The sequence below is a fragment of the Arachis stenosperma genome, chromosome 5, assembly GCF_014773155.1.
Source record: "Arachis stenosperma cultivar V10309 chromosome 5, arast.V10309.gnm1.PFL2, whole genome shotgun sequence".
Taxonomy (NCBI): Eukaryota; Viridiplantae; Streptophyta; class Magnoliopsida; order Fabales; family Fabaceae; genus Arachis; species Arachis stenosperma.
In genome coordinates this window covers 117,298,548-117,321,866 of record NC_080381.1, presented here as the reverse complement: position 1 = coordinate 117,321,866, position 23,319 = coordinate 117,298,548, and the positions used below count along the sequence as shown (strand labels likewise).

Sequence of the window (23,319 nt, the reverse complement as noted above, 5' to 3'; positions counted from 1 at the left end):
TTTACACTGCGAACCGAACATACCCTACGACGACAAGGGTGATCGAGTGCTTACAGAAAGATCAAAATCGGGAGGACTGTCCAGTCCCAGGTTATCCAGCACTGAAATTCCATAACAATCATTCACATCCCCAAACAATTCACCTGCATTTCCATTTGCATTGCAAGCAAAGCCTTTCAGATTGTTGGACTTCAAACCAGAATCATTTAGGTGAGCAGAAGAAGAATCTAATGTCTGTTCCTTGCATAGTAAGATATCATCCAATCCAATAAAGTCAGAGTTGACAGGTTGTGTTTCAACAGATAACAATGCAGTGTTGTTAAAGCCTCCATTATTTTCATCACCATGAACTTCAGATGGTGGTGGTTCAAGTGATTCTCCATGAATAGTAGGCTTTCCACCCTAGTCCATCACATGAAAATTCCGAATAAAACAAATCAAAACGCATATATAGTAAAAAAATTTAGCATAACTTAGTTCTAGGCCTATTAGTACAATCAAGAAATGTTCATAGAATTGAGGGAGTATTTCATTTCTCTTTTTCATTTGAATTCACTAAAAGGATGATCAGCCTTCAATAGCTACCTACCTGAGTGAATAGCATAAGGTCAGTTTCATCAAAATCAACAGATTTTCCTGTCCGAGGCCGTTTTGGTGGATTTGGATTCGGTGTTCTTGGACTTGCTTGTAATGCCATGACAGAATCTTCAGCCACCAATGGATTCAGCTTATTCTTCTTAGTTTTCTTCTGCTGCTGATAGAAAATCTTTGAAACCACATATTCACCTTCCTTCTCACCTTCTTCACTCCCTAGATGGTACTGATGCATCACCCATTTCGATTTATTCGGCTTTGCTCCTCTCTTGGGCCTTATGTAGAGAACCATGATCTTCTTGAAGCCCTTGTGTACTCCATTTTCTGTTACAGCTTTGGTCTTACCGGTCTTATGCCAGCGAACATGCTCCTCACTTAGGCCTAGTTGATGATTAATCTTTCGACGCTTTCGTTGTCCAGTAGCATATGCATTAGTTGTTTTGTGAAAGAAATGAACACTGGCCCCATCTTTCTTAGCACCTGAAAACAATGCAGGTCTAATTTTTTTTGAGAATGTTGCAATGTCATTGTTATGAGTTAGTTAATTATATATGGTTCACAACTTTGAGAATTATACACAATTCATTGATTCCAAATGCTACATGAATTTCATATTCATTGTACTTCTCTTTCCTTCTCTTGTTTCTGCTATGTGCATGAACTACTCTGAGTTTTAGGACATTGGTTTATCACACTTTGCCTTGCTGAGATAACTGTTACAGTCATGATTCGAATCCTATAATTTACACTTCGGATTGTATTACTTAACTACTGCCAAATCAAAATCAATTTCGATGCAAGGTGATCAAAAGGAACAAAGATCAAATTGAAATTGTGGCTACTATTCAAAAGAAGTTTAAACATGCACGGTGAAATGAAAAAAGATCAAAATTGAAATTGTTCAACTTTCAAACATATCACAAGTTGAAACTTGTGTGTTTGGTGATTTAGATGTACGGAATTTGAATTATGCGTTAATATTAGTGTTGCTAGTGAAAATTTGTAAGGTCTCATTTTGAGTGTTGTTTCTCTACATTAGTGTGTACCAAGTCTATTTGGTTACTCTTTTGGTTGTTAGAGAAGATTCGTATTAATTATTCGTGTCTCTTTATATAGTGAGAAGTATTTTGTTCTTGTTTACTTCTCTTGAGAGTCGAGAGTTTATACTTTATATGCCTGTAATATTTGATTAAACCACTACATTATATATCCCAACATGTTAGATTGTATTGTATTTTTCATCCTTTTCTAGTTTCTTGGTCAAGTATAAATGTTCACAAAAAAAGAGCAATATCTTTAAGGAATAAGGTTCATAAGGAACCCTGATTTTTAAGTTATTAGCTAACATTGAAAGAGACAGTAACTAGAGAAACCTCACCTGGAAGATTTTCTGGATGTGTGTAGCATATTCCTTGGTCTCCTTCTAGTGTTGGGATGAAATCTTGGATAAAGGCATGAGGCACTTTGTTCCCAACACAACATTTTGCTGCCAAATGTTCTAACAGTTCTACGTCGGAAGGATCAAACTTCACGCCGGCCGGAAAGCCTGGCCACTCAGGAGAAACCTACAAAAGGCAAAGGAATGTTCTTAATGAAACATCTGTAATCATGAATTTATACATGAAGTTATGAACAGAGACTGAAGATTTTGTTGAATTCATTATAGCATACATCAATGTTATCAATGTGATAATGACATATTGGACATTCACAATATGCTCCACAGTCATTGATTTGATCAGCTAATGGCAATGTATTATTCTTCACTTTCTTTGCAAGTCCTCCAATGTCAATAACCCAGCTTCTGTAAATTCAAATACGAATTCGCAGATTGTCGAAATCATATTTGGGTTTTGAGAAATAAAAAAGAAGAAAAAGAAGTAACTAGACTGATACATAAAGAGGTTGTGAAACTGTATTAAATATGAAGAAATGAACCATAATATCATAAGAAGGATTCATAGAAATTAGAATTAGCATGCTTTGTGTTCTATAGTTTCTAAGATATAACTATAGGTCAAGTGAAAAATCTACTATTTCTAATGATTGCACTGATCATGTTTAAGGACATCAATGATAGAAGCCTTGATCTTTCAAACCTATGAAGTTAAATTTAGACATGAAAACTAGTTTTTATGTGATGCCATTGATCATTAATATTAGGTTAATAATTAAGAAAGGCTTGTGCATTGTAAGTGATCTCCAACTGTATCCTCTTCAGAAAATTTGTTCTACTAACTTCATTTTGAGGAACACAAAGGACAGATTTCAGACTCAAGGATGATGAACTGAAGTTCTTTATTTATGAATTAATTCTTGTTCATAAACAATGTAGTATATTTGGAAATCCAGCTAAACCATCTGGGCTTTTTACTTCACATTTCAATCATCCAGGTAGCTATGATCATCATTGAGTACCTCTCAAATGTTTCTTTCGCGCGAGAAAAGAAGATTTAGTACATCTATATATCCTTTCTAAGCCCCAATTCAGTGCATGCATGTCCAAATTTGCTTAAAATTTAAGTTTAACAATCACATTATCTTCAAAAACACAAAAAGTAAGCTAAGGTAAACTCATTGTAATGGGAATATGTAACATAATCCATCATCCATCTTCCCATGATTATTATTTAGGGGAAAATAAAAGCCAAAACATGCTATCATCCATGATCCATTCATCATCAAAACTCAACCATATAGTTTTATATTTTAATATATATATTTGTTAGGAAACTGAAAAGAAGAGAAAACAAAAACAATGCTGAGAAACAGGGGAACATTCCTCTGACACCACCCTAAAAAAAAACCCAGTTGAAAAAGTTGAATTTTTATTCATCAACGCTATGAAGGGTCTCCAAATCACAAGAAGAAGAAGGTAGTGAAAGCTTTATCAGATGCACAAAATAAAAAATCTCCACATTCTGTTAAAAATCTATAGCTCACCTAGCCATTATTGCAATTCAAGAAACAACTTGCCAAAAATGGAGAAACCAATCAAGAATCAGAATCTAAGACACAAAGAAGAAATGCTCATAGATAGTTAGAGAGATAATCAAAAAGAGAAAGGCTCGTTTGAAAGCGAGTTTGAGTATTTATGCTGTCGCGGTTTGCTTAGGCAAGTGAGTAAGGTAGTCAGAGAATGAGAGAGAAAGCGGGAAAACACACTCGTTGGTTCGGTTATCCGAACCTAAACTCTTGTAAGAACAACATCTCTATGTCTTTGGTTCGGAGTGGGACCCACGATAGACTCCACCAATCCGAACCTTTGCTTTGGCGTTAAGTCTTCACTCGTTGACACTTGACAGTGGCATTATGGTAAATTACTCTTTCTTTTTCCCCAAGCTAAACTTTAATAGCGTTATTAACAATCTTCTCAGCACTAACCCCGAGATGAATCGAGTATGTAAGATTTGACATATAATATTTGATAATTAATTATTTGTTGTTCACGTCTCATCTAGTCGTTGTAGTATAGTGGTGAGTATTTCCGCCTGTCACGCGGACGACCCGGGTTCGATCCCCGGCAACGGCGATTGAATTTTTTACTTTGATACTTAATTCAATTAACCAAAATCTTGACAATATGTTCCCATTTTCTCATTTTACTTTTGTTGTTTCTCAATTACTTAAAAAATTATAGTCGTTTCAGTTCAATAACTAATACATGTTTTTAGCTACTACAAGATTAGGTTCATCTTTCAATCTGAATTTAGTTCATGAACATTTTTGCTGCTTAATTGACTATCACAAACACTCATGAATGGAACAAATAAATGGACCAACAGAACATTTTTCACCCTTATGATTTTATTATCCATGCCACATCTATATGTATATATAACAAGAGGGGGTGAAGGCAATTATATGAAACCTTATAATTTACAATGATATTACATCTCAGCAACCTTGACCCCAAAATTTTCTGAGCTTTTCTTGGATATGCCAGTCAGAAATAAGTCAACATAATGTTAAAAAGCTTGCAACTCTTGCTGAGAGCTAAGGTGCCTTCTTTGTTACAATTGCTACTAAACTTGACTTATTTGATCATCATAGTTAACATTTTCTTATCAAGATTCTAGCAGTTACAATTGGTGCATGTGATCTTTATTTAGTTTTTCTTCCCTAACTGATATTGAGGGGTGCCCTTTTGTGGGATCATAATCAGTAACACTGGTTAAAGCAGAAGAAAAACCCTTTAGGTCTGTCTTCCATACCGGCTTTCGGGATTTCCCCGGAGTCGTCTCTCCTAGACATCAAAGCGCTTGTGCCGGGGGATTCCGGTGGCAATACGGCATTCTCCGATGAATTCATCCGCTGAGGAACAACCGGCTCTTGTGGAGAAATGGTGGAGAGATATCGGAGAAGCATCTGTATGATTTGCGTGAAATTCGGTCGGTCATTTGGATCCTCCTTCCAACATGAAGTTACAATCATGGCTAAATCCTCAGGAAGGTCATCAGCACTAGGCCTTGTGTTCTGAAAGAGTAAAATAGTTGTATAATGAATCTTAGTAAAATCAAATAATAATGAGAATATAACAACTAGAAACTATAACAACCCAATGGCATAACCTAAGAAGTACAATTGTTTATGGAAACAATGAAAACAAAACCTTATCCACCAAGTTTCTTGGTGAACTAATTTATTTACTCTCGTCCATTCACGAAAACGTTGGAACCTTTACTAATTTTGCACTACCCCCGGGCAACAATGCAACGCCTCTTGCTCATTTGACACTATACTCAAGCCATACAACCCGTTGCTTCCGGGAAATGACCTAGCTTTGGCGCAACAAGGTGTTTGGTCAATGTCATAAAGATTTGACAAAGTTTTTAATTTTTTATACTGGCTGTTAAAAGGCCTAACACAAACCTCCTCCTGTATTATTTATGAAAACCATTTTTTTCCAAAATAAGTTGAAACAAACACATACAATGAAATGGTTCCTTCAAATTTTTGAAGTCTGATAATCAAAATGTTGCATATTTTTTGCTCACTTTGATCATACTTGAATAAAAAAATTGAATAGACTTTTAACATTCTATGAAAATCGTCGATTTTTCATGACAGTATAAATATTAAATATGCATTAATATATCAGACCAAATTAGACCCCAAATGAAAAGGTTAAATATCCCTTTATGGACCCTTCAAAAAATGTAACTCAGCATAACTGTAGAATGGAGACCTTTTGTAAGTGGTGCAACAAAATTCTATATGATCATCTTAAGCCAAATTGAATATGAAGCAAGTATTGAAATGTCATCTTACCTTAAAAGCAGCCGCGTATGCGGCCTGTAAATTAGACATGCCTTCAAATGGCAACTTATTATGGATCAGCTCCCACAACACAATCGCGAAGCTGTAAGCATCAACCTTATGGTTGTAATGTTTCTTCTCGCCTTGTCGCAGAGTGACGGTGCTATAAAGCTGCCACCAAACAAGAAAGTAATAATGAGTTCCATAATAATACGGCACCACCTACTGGAAATTTAATAAATGTTCAAAGCTTTTGAGAATAGATTCATACTTCTGGAGCCATCCAACGGTATGTCCCAGTTTCCGCAGTCATCATCTCCGTTAAAGACTCTTCTCTGGCCAGACCGAAATCAGCAAGTTTAACTGTTTTATGATCTCCTGTTAAGATCAAATTATCTGGGAAGTAAAGAAGAAACAAGTTATCAGAATTATGCTTTTTCTTTGATACATAAGATACATGCTAATATTATCAAAATATTCTATCATCTCAAACTCAATGGCCTAGAATTTCCGGATAATATTAAAATAACAGTGATTTGCTAACTACCCACTCACTTTTGGCATGGGATAATAGTGGCCAAGAAAGAAAAGGCGCCACTTGCACTTTTCAATTTGCTTGAACGGTTTAACAATATTATCAAATGAGATTTAAATATAAATGATAATTACTTATTAAACATAGATATGATTCACAAATCACAATATAGCACTTTGGCATCGCTCAATGGATGTAGTGAATCCCACCTAATGGAACAAATCTTAGTTGTTGGAAGGTCTAATTAATCAGGAGAACAAACTCCTTGCAATGTAACATGAAAAATGTGACCTAACTAGGCTAGTTAACCATGTCATAATCATTTCCATTAACAGCTACCAGCTCATTGTGAAAATTTTCAACAATCATAGAGCATACCCGGTTTAAGATCCCGATGAATGATCCCATGGGAGTGTAAGCATTCCATTGCTCGAGCAATATCAAGGGCAAATCCAACTGCCACACGCATATCCAAGCAGTTTGGCCGCATACTCAAGAGATATTTGCGCAGCGTTCCACCTAATAGAAGTTCAGTTACTATAACCATAACAGGTTCTTTGCAGGCCCCAATAAACTGCCATCAAACCGAAACAACAATAAACATAAAAACTTTCATGAGACACAACCAAACATGGCTTTTGTACCTGTCAACCAAACATAATGAAATGAAGCTATATATCTAACTTGGATTCAAAAGAAGGAAAGCACACAGTTCATGATATGGGGCTAACAACCTTAACCAGATTCTTGTGTTGAACTTTCGATAGCATGGCTACCTCTCTTCCGAACCGAGCTTCCCTCCTCGAAATCTGTTCTGGGGTTTCTCCTTTGTTGATAATCTTAACAGCAACATTCTGATTTTTATACCTGCATCCAGAAAATTCCAAAAATAGCAAGTAAGCAAACTACACAATTCATCAAATAATACCATCTAATGAATGCATAGTGTGAACTTAATCTAGATTGGACTTAATCTGAGATCAGAGGAGAACGAGATTAATGCTAACTAATGATTTACTAGTAAAACAAAAATTTGCACAAACCATGGAGAAAAAATAAAGGAAAGTAGAAATTGTTATGACTTATAAGGACAAAAACAAAAGTTGATTCCAAAATTAGATTTCAACTACAAAATCAAAGAGAGAGAAAAAAAGAGAAAAGGAACCAGAGAAGAAGGGTTGACTTACTTTCCCTCATAGACCTTGGCATGAGCACCTTCCCCAATTTTTGGGCCAACAAAGAGTTGCTTGGGATCTATAAGCCACTTGGCATCTAAATTGAACTCTCCAACAGAATGAACTTCATTACCAGATCCCATTTTATATTTTATTTTATTTTTATTCTTTTTTTTTTCTTTCCACCTTCAACAAATGGAACTACCTAACAAAAAGTATCAACACTTAACACTTTTCAAAACTCTCAGCATGCCATTCTTCTTCTTCCTTTTCTCTGCATCAATCACACACAAAACAAAACAACACAAGACCAACTAACTTAACTGAAATGAATCAAAGCTATTACACACAGAATACACAAAGGGAAAGATTTGGTTCCATGGTTTGAGAAGAGAACCAAAAAAGGGATTTTTTTATTTTATTTTTATATGCAACCCAACACAGACCCTATCCCCAAAATCACGCTCATAGACCAATTAAAGAAAACAAAAACAAAAATAAAAAATTCAACATTTGCCTTTGTTTAGGGGGCAAAGAATAAAACCCCACATGTTCAGAAGCACTCATCAACAAACCCAGTTTTAATAAATTAAATAAAAAATCAAAATTTTAAAACCAAAGATCCAAAACAATAGGCTCTGTCACTACTCACTACCACTTGCAACGCACTGAAAATAAAAATCAACAAATACCCACAAAAAAGAAGAAAAAAAGTTTACTTTTTTATTAATAATTACTAATATTAAGAATAAGAATTAAGAGGGAAGAGATAAGGGTGAAGCTTGAACGGAAGGTTGAAAAGTGAAAGAAAGAAGAGAAAGTGAACGACCCAGATTGAGAGTTGGAGAGAAGAAGATGGTGGAAGATGAAAAGGAAATATCTTTTTTAAAATAATTATTCAATTATTAAAAAAAAAGTAATCTGCTACGCGTATTCAATTCTCTTTCTCTTTGGTAAAGTTAAAGCCGCGGAAGAAATGGCGTCCATGTCAGAAAAACAGTACTATTTTCCTTTTTAATTTACGTTTTTAGTTCTTAATAAATATATAAAATAATTATTATTATACTTATAGGACCAATTTGTATAATTATATTACTAACTTTTTCCTTCTAGAAGTGTACATTGCCAACCATTTTATAGAATTTTACACTGGGAACCAGTCAATATAATTTTTTTGGAAAATAATTTAAATACATTATTATTTTTATCTATAAAATTTAAAATTCTAACATATTTAACTATAAATAAATTAAATTAACTTATATTCACAAAAAATATATTTATCTAATTATTAATTTTATTCATGAATAAATTTATTAATATTTTAAACTTTTATAAATAAAAATATAGTTTATTCATCTTTTATCGATCTAATTTTGCTTATTTATAAATATATTTATTATTATTTTAAAATTTTATAAATAAAAATAATAATTTACTAAAATAATTTGTAAAGAAAACATAGATGGATGAACAAAATATAGGAGTGGAAGAAAGGAGGAATCTGTAGTTGCCTTGAATATATAAAATTCGGTATTTAGTAGATCTCATTTGAATTGTGGATGTGCATGTGAGTGTGGTCAATTTTTATCATTTAGTTAAATTTACCTAAATTTAACTTGATTAAACTTGATTAATATATAATAAATTTTATATAATTTAAAATTTTTTTTTGTTTTTAGATAATTTTTATCATTATTGTCATTATTTTTTTTATATTCTTATAATTTTTTTTATTTTACATTCTCATAATTTTTTTTATTTTACTCTCTTAACAAAGGTTTATTTTACGATTAAAAAATTTCAGTATCAAAATTAAAAAAATTTCTTGTATTATAATTAAAAAATTTTAATATTATTTTTTTGATAAATTCTACACAATTCAAAATTTTCTTTCTACTTCTCCTTTTTTTTATCATCTTCTTCTTCTTTTTATTTTTCATATTTTTTATTTTATCTTTTTATAATTTTTATTGTTTCATCATCTTAATAAGAACAAAAAAATAAAAAAATAAACAAAAAAAGAAATAAAAAATATTACAATAACAATCAAAAAGAAAAAAATGAGATATAAAAAAAATGCAACAACATCAATAACAATAAAAGAACAATAATAAAAAATTACATGAAAATGAAGAAAAAATATGAAGAAGAGGTGTGTGATTCACTTATACATTGTGTAAATAGTTTTTATTAAATTTGAGTAAACTTGGTTGAACTTGATTGATAAAAATATTTTATATATCGAGACCGAATTTAAAATTCTATTTCTAGTTCAATACAAGATCAAAGGGTACTTTATCAAATAGAAACTTTTTAGTTAAGGATAAATTATTCGTTAAGTCATTTTAACCATGAAGAGTTTGTATATATTGGATTGGACAAGAGTTTATATTTATATGTTATTTTTTGAACAAATAGAAATTAAATTGAGGAAGAGAGTTATATTTTAGAATTTTAATCCAAATTAAAATATATAGAAAAAGATATACACACAAAATTAATATTAAAGTATTAGATCGTAAGTTAGTTATCAGAGTTTGCTTTCTCATCTAAACAAATGTTGAGAGATTAAAAGAGTGTAAAGTATGATTAAAAGAATTTAGAGAAAAATCATTAGTTTTGAAGGGGGACAATAAACATAAATAATATGATTTTATTCCGTTTTAATATTGAAGAAAAATGTGATCTTTAAAGAAAGAGCAATTATTTGAATTAGAACAGTTAATGACTGTTTCAAGTTGGATGAGTTAACCATAATCTTGTTTTAGAATTTTGATTGTAATATTCCATTACAAAAAGATATCTCAAAAAAAATTTTGCTAGGATTTCGTCTTAAGAAGCAAATTTTGTGCAATTTAGTACTAAAAAGTTAAGACGCGAGATGATGTTGACATCAACCAATGTGAAAACTCCATGGAAGTTATGGAGGATGGGGTGAGAAACCCTCTAACCAACATGGAGAATCCATAAAAATTACGGAAGAAGGAGGCGCTAAACCTTCTAAGTCTCCCAAAGCTTTTTTATAGGGATTCCCTCCTAAAAACGACGGGCCTACTTGAGGGGAATAATGAAGAACTAAGTGATATTATTGCTGAGAATGAGTCAAATCCCGAGGATAGGTGGTATAAGGATATCGAGGACCCGACGCAAGCAAGCAAAGTTTTTTACCCTTGCCCTACTATTCCGATTTTTCGAGAAGAGTTTGAAGAATGGTGTAAGCCTTGGCGTGTTGTACTCATAGTTAAAGTCTTCAGAAAACGAGTGGGATTGGCCTTCATGGAACAACGCCTCAATAGAGACTGGGTTAAAAAAAGTACGATTAATATCATTGATATGAACCGTGACTATCTTCTGGTTCATTTTTCAGATGAGGAAGATTACTCGCATGCCTTGATGGGAGAACCTTGTATGATTGCTGGACATTATCTTATTGTGCAAAGATTGAAGTCTTTCTTTATTACTTTTGAAAATGCGGTTAAAAAGATAGCAGCATAGATTCGTATACCTAATCTGCCTATAGAGCTTTATAATCACCGCTTCATATGGAGAATGGGATTGACCATAGGGACGATGCTCAAAATTGATAAAACAATGTCCATACATTTTCGAGAGAAGTTTGCTAGATTATGTGTAGAGATCGACTTGTCTCAGAAATTGGTTCTAAGAATTTCAGTGCTTGGGAGCACTCTTAATATTGAGTATGAAGGTTTGCATTTGATTTGCTTCTTTTGCGGTAAGTATAGATATAGTACTGAGCAATGCAGTGAGGCTCCAAAGGAGATGGAGGTCCAACATGGGCAGAACATCGACCGGGGGAGAGAATAGGTTGAAAGCAAATCAGAGTCTCAATGGTAATGATGAGCAAAATCTAAAATTTTCAAATAGAACCCCTAACCAAGGAAAGAATCAAGATCCTCCCGATTTTGGCCCCTGGATAATGGTTTGAAGACAAATAAGAAAAAAAATTCTACAATAGTAAAATGCACGCTAAAAGGGAAAGACACTTAAGAGTTATTAGAGAGATGTTAATAGGGGAAATAATAAAGATGGGAAAGGATCTCGTTATAACGTTCTGAGTGATGAAGATTCAGAAAATTAAGAAGCAGAAAAATTGCATGGGAATATCCATGAAGATCACGTAAGGAAGGAAGAATTGTTAAATGGGCCTATGATAGAAGTAGCCCAACAAAGCCAAACAAAGAAGGAGCAACCCAATCGAATACGAAAAAAGGTGTTTAGCCATGCGTTGGGAAGAATAGCCAAAATCACAAGAAGTACCCAAACCAAGCTAATGGGCCTCCCAATCAGAAAAAATCATATGCCCAAGAACAAAAGTTATATTCTAGTTGCTTTGATTAAAACCCTGCAGAGACATCTATCATCGTTGTCGATACCAAGTATTCAAAGAAAACTATGATCCAGCAAATGATGTTAAATAACATTAGAAGGATGTAAAAAGAACAAAGAGAGAGCTTTGATGCTTCTAAGTTGTATAGTCAAATCTTTGAGCAACATGTGGTGAAAAATAATTTTTTTCTTCAAACTCCTCTATCGCAAAGTCAACCCATGATGAAAGATGAGATGGAAAAGTTGGGAAAGGAGGTCTGGAAGGAGAAGCCGCCAAATATAAATATGAATGAAGCCCTAGTTCTAATGGACAGTACAGACCAGGTTGGCAAGTTTATGCCTTGTACAGGAGAAGGGTCTTAATCAGCCCCTTAGTCTTTTTATTTCTGATGATCTCTTTCTTTTCTGGGTTTAATGATAAATATTGTAATTTGGAATGGCCGGGGTGTTGGTGGTAAAGCCTTTCCCACCCTCATCCGTGACACAAAAAAGGAGTATGATATAAGTTTTCTTATCCTTCTTGAAATGCACATTAGTGGGGAGAAGGAGAAAAAGATCCTTGATCGGCTGCCTTTCGATAATCACTTTGTTGAGGAAGTCAGAGGCTTCTCTTGGGGGTATATGGTTCTTGTGGGATGCTGAGCTTTAGAATGTTACTATCCTTCAAAACAATTCTCAATTTGTTCATATGAGAGTTGTTGGAAAAGATTCGATTCTATGGGTCTTAACTACCATTTATGGCAGCCCCCAGAAAAGCAACGATAAGGAATTGTGGAATGGCATCAGAATCTTTAGTTCAAGTATTGACGAACCTTGGTGTCTTTTAGGAGATTTTAATGCTATCCTTCATGATTGTGAACGCATGAGGGTGCTGTTGGCCAGAATTAGGGCATTTATTCTGATTTTACTTCTTGCACCAATGACTGCGGTCTCATTGATTTGGGGTACTTAGGGTGACCTTTTACATATAAGAGAGAAAATCTAGTTGAGAGGCTTAACAAGGGCTTATACAATCTAGACTGTAAATTTCTTTTTTAGAAGCCAAAGTCAGACACTTATAAATGCTCAAGTTAGACCATTCTCCCCTCTGCCTTCAATTTTACTCAGACAGTTAACCAAAGAGGAGGCCAAGGTTGTTTCGGTTTCTAGCTGCTTGGCTTTATCATCTGAAATTTGATAATCTGATGGCTAATAATTGGAAGATGCAGAATTTCCGGTCTAATTGTATTACGGAGTTACAGATAGTCCTATGGAATTTTTTTGTCTTTGGTAATATTATCCGAAAAAAGGAGAGAATTCTAAGGAGACTTTAGAGGATTGCTAATTGCCCAAACTACAACAACAATTTGTTCTTTGAGAGACTAAGGGTTAATCTTTGGAAGGAGTATGAAGAGATAACGGGCCAAGAAGAGTTACTCTGGTATCAAAAATAAAGATGTAATTGGTTGAAGTATAGGGATAGAAATACCAAATATTTTCATTGGAAGACGCTGGCTAGAAGACGAAGAAACAAAATTATTTCGCTTCAAGATGAGGAAGTGAACTGGATCTCAGATACCACAACCTTAGAATCTATGGCCACCTCTTTCTACTATACTCTTTACCTTGATGATATTTATGATTCTTCCTTTATTCGTAATAATGCCTTTCCCTCTCTTAATGATTCTGATTTGGATTTTATTGGCAGACCAATCTCTTCTCAGAAAATTAAAGATTCCGTCTTCAGTATGGATAGTCTAAAAGCTCCAGAGAAAGATGACATTCAAGTTATTTTTTCAGAGTAACTAGGCCTTGTAGGGACAAATGTGTGTAGACTTATTGAAATAGTTTTGCTAATCCGCAAGCCATTGAAGAGGTCAACAAAACACTAATAATGCTTATTCCTAAAGTGGAGCCAGTTTTCAATCTCAAACAAATGCAACCGATTAGCTTGTGTAATGTGTCTTATAAGATTGTTACTAAGATCCTGGCAAGAAGATTTAGAAGTGTTATGGAAAAAATTGTCAGTCATACGCAAAGTAGCTTTGTTTCGGGGAAACATAGCCCAGATAACATCATCATTACACAATAGGTCATCCACTCTATGAGAAACAAGAAAGGAACCAAAGGATGGATGGCTATCGAGACTGATTTAGAAAAATCTTATGACAAGCTAAAGTAGAGCTTCATTAAAGATGTTTTTGTGGATATTGGATTCTCCGATCAACTTATTAGGCTTGTTTGTAGTTTTATTTTCACAACAAGAATGAGGATTCTATGGAATTGGGAGGCCTTGGACAAATTTGTTCCTTCCAGAGAAATTAGCCAAGGAGATTCCATATCTCCATACATCTTTTTTTGTGAATGAAGAGTCTATTACAGCTTATTACAGCATCAGTTGGGCACAAGTTTTAAAAACCTATTTGTATTAGCAGTTAGGGACCAGAATTATCTTATCTCTATTTTGTAGATGATTTAATGCTCTTTGTAGAGGCTTCTCTAGAGTAAGATGAGGTTATCTAGAAAGTCCTTAAGGAGTTCTACAAAAGCTCGGGCCAAAAAGTGAGCAATAAGAAAATTCGCATTTACTTTTTGAAGAATGTGGATGGCACAGTTAGGGATGATATTAGTAACACTCTACAGTTTTTTAGAACTGAAGACTTGGGAAGTATTTAGGTGTTTCTTTGCTTCATTATAGAACTTCAAAGGACATCTTTAAGGAAGTTATCAACAAATGAGTTCAAGACTCAATAAGTGCAAGGCTTCTTCCTTATCTCTGGTAGGGAGAGCAATTCTGGTGAAATATGTCCTAACATCTATTCCTAGTTATATTATGTATACTGCTTTTATTCTTATTGCTACTTGTAATATGATTGACATCATTGCAGGAACTTCCTTTGAAGAAAATTTGAACAATAAAAAAAAATTAATCTTATAAATTGGAAGGATATTAGTAAACCAAAGAGAACATGAGGCTTGGATATTCAGCATGCCAAGAACTTAAACCGTGCTTTTTTTATGAAAGTCGGATGGGGACTTATGGAACAAAAGGACTCCCTCTGGGCTAGAGTCCTTAGAGCAAAGTACAATTGTGGAAATAATATAATAACCAATATTTCAAAGACGAGAAGCAACCCAAATTTTTGGAATGGGATCTATTTCGCATGGGAGGATGTTAATCGAAACTTTATTTGGTGTGTTGGGATGGTTCGCACATCAGTTTTTAGAAAAGTAATTGGGTGCCAACGATAGGTAAACTTCACCAGTACGTAAATTAGGTAATATCTGCTACTAAATGTAACACATTACTGAATGACTTTCTTTTTGTTCTAGGTGCGTGGGATGCTAGGAAGCTCATGGAATGGCTATCGGATGAGGTAGTTATCAAGATTTTAGCTATTTTTCCACCATCCCCATAGAAGACATCGGATCATGTAGCCTGGACTGCCTCTATTGATGGCTCCGTCATCCTCAAATCGGCTTATCAAACCATTGTGGGAGACAACTACAATTCGGAACGAGTATTTAATATTACATTAAAGTGACAAGGTCCATAAAAAAATTATTTTTTTTTGTAGTTGGCAGCCAAAAATGCTTTGCTGACCAGTGATGAATGAAGGAGGAGGCATATGACCACTGTTGTTGCATGCCCAAGATGCCACAATGAGGATGAAACTACTCTGCATGTGCTGAGAGATTGCCACTATACTCATATTTTTTGGAATGAGTTGCTACCAAGGAATGCACTCCCAAAATTCTTCCATATGGCCAAGAGGAATTGACTTATCGATAATCTTTCCTACGCTAGGAGTTAGGCTTGTCTATTTTGTGTTGCAATCTCCTCATTGTAGTTTTACCAGAACAAGTGCGTGTTTGAAGGAAGTGACATGAGCCCCACTATTGCGGCAAGTCTCATCAAGGTTAGAAGCACGAAAATTTGGAATATGTACAAGATCAGAACTCCTCAGAGTTGGGGTAATTTAGCACAAGAGTGCTGGATCCGTTGGAGAGCCCCGCCAGAGCAGTCCATTAAAATTAATGTGAATGGATCCTTTTTTCTCAATCTTAAAGTGCAGCTTGTGGAGGCGTATTCAGGGATCATTTAGAGTGGTTCATTACTGGGTTCTCCTATAATTTAGGTAGTTGCTCGATCATGCATGTCAAGCTTTGTGCCATATTGAAAGGTGTAAGAACTGAAAATTAATTAACTATTTAATTAAAATAAAATAAAAATATAATTTAATTATTTGGAATAGGTTGAAAATGATAAGAAATATTAAAATAGAAAATCTAATGAAGAAAATAGAATTTAGCGTAAAAATATGATTTATCGTGTAAAGCGCGTACTGACTTAAATTAGACCGGCACTGTGAGTGAGAAAACAAATTTAATTATGAGTGAATAATTTAGAAAATTCAATTTATTAATTAGGAAAGATAAAAATAATTTAGAATTAAAAATTGGACACTGATCTTAAAGGTTTTGGCCCTAAAATTGGACCAAACGAACCAAAAATGCTAAACGGTTGGACCGGGCCCAAGTTGGAGCCAAGGTCGAACATATATAAGCTTGTTAAGTGGCCATTTTAGTCACATTCTTCGCAAAAAAAGGGAAGAGCAGCTGAGAATTGAGAAGGGAGAAGAAAACCTAAACACTATTTATCATCACTTTTTTCTGCTAATAACTTAAGCTATGGAGCTCTGATTTGCGTTCCATTTGCAGTCACGCGAAGCTCTTGTTGAGCTCTTCAATTCTATCTAAACAAGGTAGTAAGAATATCAAAATCCATGATCCAGTTTTTTTCCCTATACATTTTCGCATTTTGGGTTTAATTATTGAGTTAGTTTTGTGGTTTTGGTTGTTTAGGTGGTGATTAACCTTGGGTTATTGTTGAGTTTTATCCTAATCCACAGAAAGTAAGGTAAGAACGCTCTATACCCTTGTGGTTTGTCATATTTGTGAATCTTAGGATTAATTTTTGGTAAATTATATGTAGTAGCTTAACATTCTTGTTTATTGGAATAAACTTGGTGGATTTGGAGTATTTGGATGCCAGTTAAAGTGATGACTGAGCTTTGGAAGCTTGTTTGGAATTATTTTGGTATTTTGAGCTTGTGTGAAAATCGGTCAAGGTATGGTTTCGGTTTCCTTTAAATAATATGTAATGTTGTGGGTAACTTAGACTAGTGGACCATAAGATAGGATTGAATTAATGATGATTATTGATATTGTTGATAGATGATAAGGATTATGAGTTTTGATAATGATAAATGGAGAAACAATGATTGTGATGGTTTGAAATGGTAAAAATGTGGTTTAATTGATGTGTGGATTGATAATTGTTGAGTTTGTTGTGGTGATATGGAGTTGACGACGATTGTTGGCAAGGTTGTCAAACTCGCGAGTCTAGGTAAACTCGTGGAGCTGACCTAGACTCGACTCGTAAACTCGACTCGTAGACTCGTACGAGTTTACTTGTTATAAATTTTTTATAATATATATAATATATATATTTACTCAATATAGGCATTCAAACTTAACAATTTTAACATAAAAAACATAATAAATTAACATAATACTACAATTATATCAAGTATTCTAGATCACACATTCAAATCCTTCACAAATCACAAATATGCATCTAGTTCAACATAAAACACACAATCACACAATCAAAACTTCATATACACAACCAAAAAATAAAAGAAATAACAAAGCAACAATTAAATGTTCTAATAAAATAAAAGACTAAAACTGAAATCCTCCAACATCTTCATCTTCCATGGCATCAACATCATCACCTTCACCATCTTCATTAGACATTTTGTATTTTTGTCCCTAAATCAACATTCAGATTCAGTTGCAAAGTTATCAAAGTTGATAAAATGAATAAATGATAAATAACAAATTCAGATTTCAGGATTCAATTGCCAAGTTATCCACTAGTCTGCTATCAAAGTTGATAATTTCATAACGAACACAGCCACACTAACAAGTAACAACTACAAATTACAAGAAGCAGCTATTAAAAACAAACTAAACTAATCCTAACATTTCAGAGTTTTGGTATTTCAGTTTCAGATATTCAAATTCTTCAACAAAAAATAACTAATAAAGTAACTAACAGTCTAAGTATCTAACACTAATTAAACTATTAAAGCATCAGTTTAATTTTTGATACATTATTAACTTATTAAAGCATGTTTAATTTTTTTTCCATCAAATTTCAATAACTAATTTCATCATTCATCACATCAGATGACCAGAATTTAAACTAAAAAAATTAAACTATTAATATCAGAAGTCAGAACCAAAATGGCAAAACCGATGGAAGCTCAGGCAGAACCGAAATTATTGATATTTAAATTTGGAAAAAAAGTTACTTTGGAGAAGGAAGCTCAAGCAGAACCAAAGAAGAAGAGAGGCAGCTCAGACAACTTTCAGCTCAAGGAAAACCACAGAAGTGCAGAACAGAGGACGAGGAACGCAGACCAAAGGCGAGGAACGAGGGGAAGAACATAAGTGTCGTGAAGCTCCGAGGAACCTTCAGCGTCACCGTCAGCCTTCAACTTCACCGACGAAGTGAGGACTGAGGAGTGGACATGAACGATGGTGGCAGCGCTGCACCACGAGGAAGAAGATGGCGCGGGATCCGTCCAGCCTCCAGCGTGGCGGCGCAAACAACGGTGGATGGCGGCACGATGGGCTTGGAGAAGAGAGTGAGGGCTTGGAGTCTTGGAGAAGAGAGTGTTTCTCTATTCTATGTGTTAGCGTGGTTTGGCCGTTTGGGATTAGGGTTTCCATACATGAACGAAGCCCTTTCCCTTTTTCCTTTTTTTGGGCCCAAAATGATGCCGTTTTGATGAAAATGGGCACCTAAATCAAACTCGCTGACTCGCCCTCAAACTTGCGAGTTTGACCGATTCTACCCGAGTCTAGCCGAATCTACCCGAGTCTATCCAGAAACGAGTTTGTATCCGAGTTAACTCGATTCCACTACCTAAACTCGTAAACTCGTACGAGTTTACGAGTTAACTCGCGAGTTTGACAACCATGATTGTTGGTATTGATGGGGAGTTTGAAGAATTATTAATGTTGACAGTGACGGATCCAGAAAATTTTTTCAGTGGGGGCAAGATAATAAAATAATAATTCAAAATAATAACAAATAATTTAGAATTTCATTCTTCTAGGTTTCATATTTTGAAAAGATTGAATAATCTTTTCATTGTCAATACAATCAAATGTCTCTCTTTCTATGTATGTCACTAAACAATCATTTAAAAATTCATCTCCCATACGGTTACGAAGTCGACTCTTTATGATGTTCATAGCAGAAAAAGTTCTTTCAACTGATGCAGTTGCTACAGGCAAAACTAAAGCCAACTTTAAAATAAGAAACACTAATGGATAAACAATATTCTTTCGAGTCTCAACCAACTTCTGAGAAAGAGCACCAATTCCATTTAAGTCCGAGAAATGATCATCAGAACGCACATCTAGTATGAAGTTCTCAAGTTGACTGTCAAGTGCCAAAATTTGAGTGGAAAAAAATTCTAATGGATAAAATTGAGTTAACTGGATCAACTTCTCCTTATCAAATGCAAAAAATGAGTGTCTTGGATTCAAACAAGCTATGCAAAGAAGCAATTCAGTATTCACCTCTGTAAAACGATTATTGAGTTCTTGAAGTTGTCTATCAACTACTTGATAGAATATCTCAACTTGAAAATGATGCAAATTTGATATCTTTTGAGCTTTGCGTCTTGATCTTCCTTGTGACACAAATATATCATCCATGATTGGAACAATAATATCATATTTGTCACAAAACAGTAAGACTTCATCAAGTAAAAGAGACCAACCATCATCTCTTATATTTTGCAATCGTTGCTTAGACACTTTGACTAATGCCATAGCATTTACAATATCTTGATCATTCCTTTATAACGCTTGAGATAACTCATTAGTAACTCCCAAGATATTTTTCATCAAGTGCAAGTTGAAAATGAATTCAAAGGATTGAATGACATTCAATAAATGACATGCTTCAGCTCTTTGTTCTGAATTATTTCCATCTTCCTCAACATATTCAAGAACATTAACCACAGAAGGAAATAAAGAAATTAATCTAAGTATAGTTCCATAGTGTGAACCCCATCTAGTGTCTCCAGCTCTTTTTAAAGCTGTTTCTTGATTCAAACCACGCCCACTAGAAATTTCTCCACTTTTTAATGCTTCAATTGTCTTAGTCATCTGACTATCACGAAGCATATCTCTTCGTTTACACGAAGCTCCAACAACATTGCACAAATTGGTTAACAAATTAAAAAGCAAAGCAACTTCAACTTGTTTTTTTGCAACTGTTACAAGAGCTAATTGAAGTTGGTGGGCAAAGCAATGTACATAGAAAGCATAAGAATTTTCTTTCAATATCAAAGTTTTCAAACCATTAAATTCTCCTTGCATGTTACTTGCACCATCATATCCTTGTCCACGTACTCTTGATAAACTTAAATGATATGTTTCTAATAATGACTCCAATGCTAATTTTAGAGATAAAGCATTAGTATTAGAAACATGAACAAGACCAAGAAAATGCTCCCTAACTTGTCCTTCTTTGTTCACATACCTTAAGCAAACTAACATTTGCTCCTTAATGGAAATGTCGCGGGCTTCATCAACCAATACAGCAAATAATTCATCACCAAGATCATCAACAATGACTTTTGTCGTTTCCTTGCAGCAGCTCTTACAATGTCTTTTTGGATTGAGGGTGCTATTAGTTTAAGATTTCCACAAGCATTTTTGAAAGCACGATCAATCTCTTCATTATGTTGCGCAAGAAAGTTTAGAAGTTCCAAAAAATTTTCTTGGTTAACAGAATCATCCGTCTCATCATTACCACGAAAGGCCAATCCTTGTCGCAAAAGAAATCTAATACAATCAATTATTGCTGTCAAGTGAATTTGATAATTCTTTTTAGCTTGCTCAGATTGTTTTTCAATAGCAGCAGTGATGTGTTGTTTTGGTCTCATAAGTGCTTCACATTTTCTCCAAGCCTGATTATGAGCGCTATCATGAATTCCAACATGAATTTGTAGTCTCTCCTTTTTTTTCCAATTTGAAAAGCCATTAGTTACAAAAGCATCACCACCTTCAGTCTCGGGTTTCATAAGATAACAACAAAGACAAAAAACAGCATCTTTTGATACTATACTCTAACCAGTTGCCATAGTCATCAAACCAATTAGGATTAAATCTTCGAAAAGAAGAACCATAAGCAATTTGTGGAAAATCATGAGTCCTTGGTTGACAAGGACCTTTTTGCAAATATGCACATCTAACTTTATCTCTGTCATTCGGGTGATAACTTTAAATCTTTGGTCGTTGTCCTGGATCTGCTATAAGACTCTCTACTTCGAATTCTAAAAACCTCCTTTTATTAGAAGAGGTCGATGAATTATTTTGAGATCCAATCTCCAATGACGAGGTTCTTTTGAAATATTTCTCCATTACTAATAAGATAAAATTATAAATCTAAGTTAATTAATTAATAAAAAAATTCACAATTCTACACAAATTAAAAATTATAAATACAAAATTGATATACATATGTCATTTAAATAAATTTTCAAGTTCCAACAAAAATAACAACAACTAATATCCCAATCCATTCTAAGCACTTGCGATGCTGATGCACACCTGATGATGAGACAAAATTGCTATAAGCCTGCCTATAAATGCCATCTAAGTCAATGAGGTAATATTACTCATTGAGTCATTGTTCAACATTAGTAGAATAGTAGTCCAGACTCCAGAAACAGAAATTGAGCATATAAACTTATTTCAAAGGCTCTGTAAGGCTGTAATGAAATTTAAACAATACCATATAATATATATAAACTTATTTCAAAGCTCATATAAACAATACCATATAATGAGTCTTTACATATCAGATATTAGTCTTCATTTTTTCCCATCTTAAGCAAGTAGGAAAGACCAAAAGACACAATCTTTATACATCGAAGAAGAAAAAAAGGAGTACAAAAGGAGTATAGTGTAAATAAATAAAATTCAATCCCAATTCACAAATTAACAAACAAATTAATCCAAGAAGTGAATAAGTGAATTAACAAACAAATTAATCAAACTAAACTTGCAAAGTTGCAATTACATCAGAACAAATTCAATCACAAATTCACAATTAACAAACCAACTAAATCAATTATCAAACAAATTAATCCAATTAGCAAATAAGTGAGTAAACAGAATTGCAGATTGCTAAATCATGATTCATGAATGTACCAAGAAATAGAATAATTCAAGACTGAATCTGAACGACTGAACAGCTAAACTCTAGGAACTAAGAAGCAAAAGTGCAGAACCCAATAGGCAGTAGCATTGTGGGTGTGCGGCGTTCAGCGGCAGTAGGACGAAGACGAAAGGTCAGCGTTCTCTGCTGAAGTCTGAAGAGTGAAACCGAAGAGAGAAGAGGAACTCAGATTCACAGATTCGAAGAAGAAGAAGAAGAAGAAGGCACAAGGCAGAAGCCAGAAGGGGATGCGGTCATGCGGAGACGCGGCACGACAGCAGTGAGCCAGTGACTTTGGACTCTGGAGACACGAGGGCGAAGACGTCAGCGAGGAGAGAACGGTGACACCATCTGAAACGCGGATTAGTGGGCTGGTGCCTGGTGGCATGCGACACGGGCACACGGCAACTGGTGGCTGGAGCCTGGAGGGAGGGCTGGAGCAGATGAAGAATATTGAAGAAAAAGAAGGGTTAGGGATTTAGTTTGAAGTGGGGTCTGGGTCCTGGGGTCAAAATTAATTATATACTGGGGGCAATTTAGACATTTCACTAAGAACTATTAAGATATTTTTGGAATTTCACTGGGGCAGTTGCCCCCACTCCCCAATGAATACATCCATCCCTGAATGTTGATGATAATTATGTTTAATTGAATGAAAGATGGAATACATGTAAAATTAATGATCTATAAAAATTTTGAATGGTAATATTGAGGTTGATGTGGATTAATGGAAATTGAAAAATTTTGATGTGATTAAGGTTGAATTTAGAGTTGTTGAATGAATTGAATGAAGTGAGAATTGAATGGTTTATATGGTTGAATGATTGAGAAAATAGTTGAGGAATGTTGGTAAGGATTTTTAGTTGTTTTGGTATTGTTTGGGTTGTGAGTAAGTTGGTTTGAGTTTTGAAATAATAGAGGATTTGGCACAATTTTGATAAAATAGATTTTTAACCAATTTCGCTGGACCATAACTTGTTTCTCAGATTTTAGATTTAAGTAGACTTTGTTTCAAATTGAAGATAATTTTAAGATCTTTAAAACGGTTTAAAGACTTAGGAAATCGGAATTTTGTAGAGAAAGTTATGGACGTCGGAAGTTAAGTACAAAAA

General features: G+C 34.2%; 2 protein-coding genes, 1 non-coding gene and 1 pseudogene across 3 annotated transcripts; 1 reads left to right on the top strand and 3 right to left on the bottom strand.

Moving 5' to 3' along the window:
- Positions 1-213: 213 nt before the first annotated feature.
- LOC130981199 (SUPPRESSOR OF GAMMA RESPONSE 1-like) lies at positions 214-3,626 on the bottom strand (the record flags this gene model as incomplete). The annotated part of the gene is made up of 5 exons (XM_057904811.1): positions 3,538-3,626; positions 2,266-2,398; positions 1,973-2,159; positions 590-1,074; positions 214-402 (listed from the first exon to the last, which is right to left on the bottom strand). Coding segments are annotated over exons 1-5 (1,002 nt in total), but the record flags the coding sequence as incomplete, so codon positions are not given.
- A 428-nt stretch (positions 3,627-4,054) lies between these two features.
- Positions 4,055-4,126, top strand: TRNAD-GUC (transfer RNA aspartic acid (anticodon GUC)). The gene has a single exon. It is a non-coding gene; the product is annotated as a tRNA-Asp (tRNA).
- Positions 4,127-4,445: 319 nt separating this feature from the next.
- LOC130981706 (serine/threonine-protein kinase STY13) lies at positions 4,446-8,430 on the bottom strand. Its single transcript, XM_057905355.1, has 6 exons — positions 7,576-8,430; positions 7,123-7,255; positions 6,767-6,962; positions 6,125-6,249; positions 5,866-6,024; positions 4,446-5,070 (listed from the first exon to the last, which is right to left on the bottom strand). Exons 1-6 carry the CDS (start codon positions 7,704-7,706, stop codon positions 4,756-4,758), a joined length of 1,059 nt encoding a protein of 352 aa, XP_057761338.1. The 5' UTR covers positions 7,707-8,430; the 3' UTR covers positions 4,446-4,755.
- Positions 8,431-17,640: 9,210 nt separating this feature from the next.
- Positions 17,641-21,408, bottom strand: LOC130981198 (uncharacterized; annotated as a pseudogene).
- Positions 21,409-23,319: the final 1,911 nt, after the last annotated feature.